Below are 1,984 nucleotides of genomic sequence, written 5' to 3'. Positions count from 1 at the left end.
GTCCACTTGCCCACAATAGAAACTTCCAAGAACCCACCTTATCACCATTACACATAAACTTTTTATATTACCATTTGTAATTATCGAGAAATAATAAATACTCCTTCATCTAAATTGAATCGCAAATATAAATATTATAAATAATCTTTTAAAAAAACTATAATGTCGATTGTGATGATGGGTTGAGATTCCTCTTTTCTCCATCTGATGTTTTGAATTCGAATTTTATGCATGAAAAAATTCCATTAAATGCATCGTCTTTCTTAGAGTTTAATAATGTATAAATTCGAATTAGTGAAGCTTTTTTAATATGAATATCGAAAATCGAATACCAAAAAAATACATGACAACATCATAGGTCCTTTTTCTAGATGCATGAATCTCATTCCTCCTCACTTCCCTATATATATTTCCTCCCTCATTCTTCTCCAATCCAAATTGCACACCAAAAACCTCATAAATCACTAGAAAAAACTAAAATTCAAAGCAAAATGGATCAACAGTTACTACCAACGAACTTCCCAGTAGATTTTCCGGTGTATCGCCGGAATTCAAGCTTCAGTCGTCTAATCCCCTGTTTAACTGAAACATGGGGAGATTTACCATTAAAAGTCGACGATTCCGAAGATATGGTAATTTACGGTCTATTAAAGGACGCTCTTAGCGTCGGATGGTCGCCGTTTAGTTTCACCGCCGGCGAAGTAAAATCGGAACCGAGAGAAGAAATTGAGTCAGCGCCTGAATTTGTACCTTCTCCGGTGGAGACTACGGCAGCTCCGGCGGCTGAAACACCGAAGGGAAGACATTATAGAGGCGTTAGACAGCGGCCGTGGGGGAAATTTGCGGCGGAGATTCGAGATCCGGCGAAGAACGGAGCTAGGGTTTGGCTTGGAACGTATGAAACAGCTGAAGAAGCTGCAATTGCTTATGATAAAGCGGCTTATAGAATGAGAGGATCAAAAGCACATTTGAATTTTCCTCACCGGATCGGTTTGAATGAACCGGAACCGGTTCGAGTTACGGCGAAAAGACGAGCATCGCCTGAACCGGCAAGCTCGTCGGAAAACGGTTCAATGAAACGGAGAAGAAAAGCCGTTCGGAAATGTGACGGAGAAGTGGAGAGTAGATCAAGTGTTATGCAAGTTGGATGTCAAATCGAACAATTGACAGGTGTCCATCAACTATTGGTCAGTTAAATAGCCGGCACTTTTCCGAACGCGAAATACTTTGTGCATATTTTTCCCGAACCCTTAATAAATTCGAAATACTCTATGCATCGGACTATGATAGTGGAGAAGAATCGAAAGTCCAATGAAAAAAATTATCGTCATAGAGTTAATCCGAAGTTGTAAAAAGTTTGATTTTCATTAATATTATCTTTGATCTTTGATAATTATTTGAAAGAAATATTAATCTTACGTATCAATTGAAACTTTATTCATTGAGTAATATTTTGTTATAACAAATTATGATTAAATTTTACCTAAGGTAAAAATAAAGTTACAAAATCAACTTTTGTGATCATTATAATATACTTTATTTCAACAAGTAAAGTTTGATGATTATATGTATATAATAAATTGAACATTTGAAAGGACATATAATTTCGTAAAGATAATGTTTACGAGTTATTTTTGAAAAATATTTACTATTATAGAATTTAAATTTCATACAAAAAAATTATGATAGCTTAAAATTTCATGATAATAACTTTTTTAAAATATAAAAGTTAAAAAGTGATAAGTAAACCCCTTTTCACCGTGTTTGTAGGTTGGAAAGAATAAACTATTTATAATATTTCTCTTGGCTCTTTCAAGTGGGGGCAAAGAGAGCACTTCAATTTAAGTGTATTTTGCGTGTATTTAATTAATCATGTGCAAAAAAGAAAATTATATTTTTAAATCAATACTTTTTCCGTCCAAATCAAAATGTGTTTTTGCCTTTCTATTAGTTAGTTGTTATGTCATTTCTAAATATTTGAATT

At 33.9% G+C, this 1,984-nt stretch overlaps 1 protein-coding gene across 1 annotated transcript; it reads left to right on the top strand.

Moving 5' to 3' along the window:
• The first annotated feature begins 414 nt into the window (after positions 1-414).
• LOC125831290 (ethylene-responsive transcription factor 1-like) lies at positions 415-1,420 on the top strand. The gene has a single exon (XM_049510487.1). The coding sequence runs from the start codon at positions 492-494 to the stop codon at positions 1,194-1,196; it is 705 nt and encodes a 234-aa protein (XP_049366444.1). The 5' UTR covers positions 415-491; the 3' UTR covers positions 1,197-1,420.
• The last annotated feature ends 564 nt before the right edge of the window (positions 1,421-1,984 follow it).

This window comes from Solanum verrucosum, unplaced genomic scaffold, assembly GCF_900185275.1.
Source record: "Solanum verrucosum unplaced genomic scaffold, falcon-dt-bn FXZP01000049.1, whole genome shotgun sequence".
NCBI classification, from domain to species: domain Eukaryota; kingdom Viridiplantae; phylum Streptophyta; class Magnoliopsida; order Solanales; family Solanaceae; genus Solanum; species Solanum verrucosum.
This window is presented reverse-complemented; position numbering and strand designations above follow the sequence as displayed.

What these genes read in the sequence shown, in the direction of transcription:
- LOC125831290 (XM_049510487.1), top strand. Translation starts at nt 492, where the DNA reads ATGGATCAACAGTTACTACCAACGAACTTCCCAGTAGATTTTCCGGTG.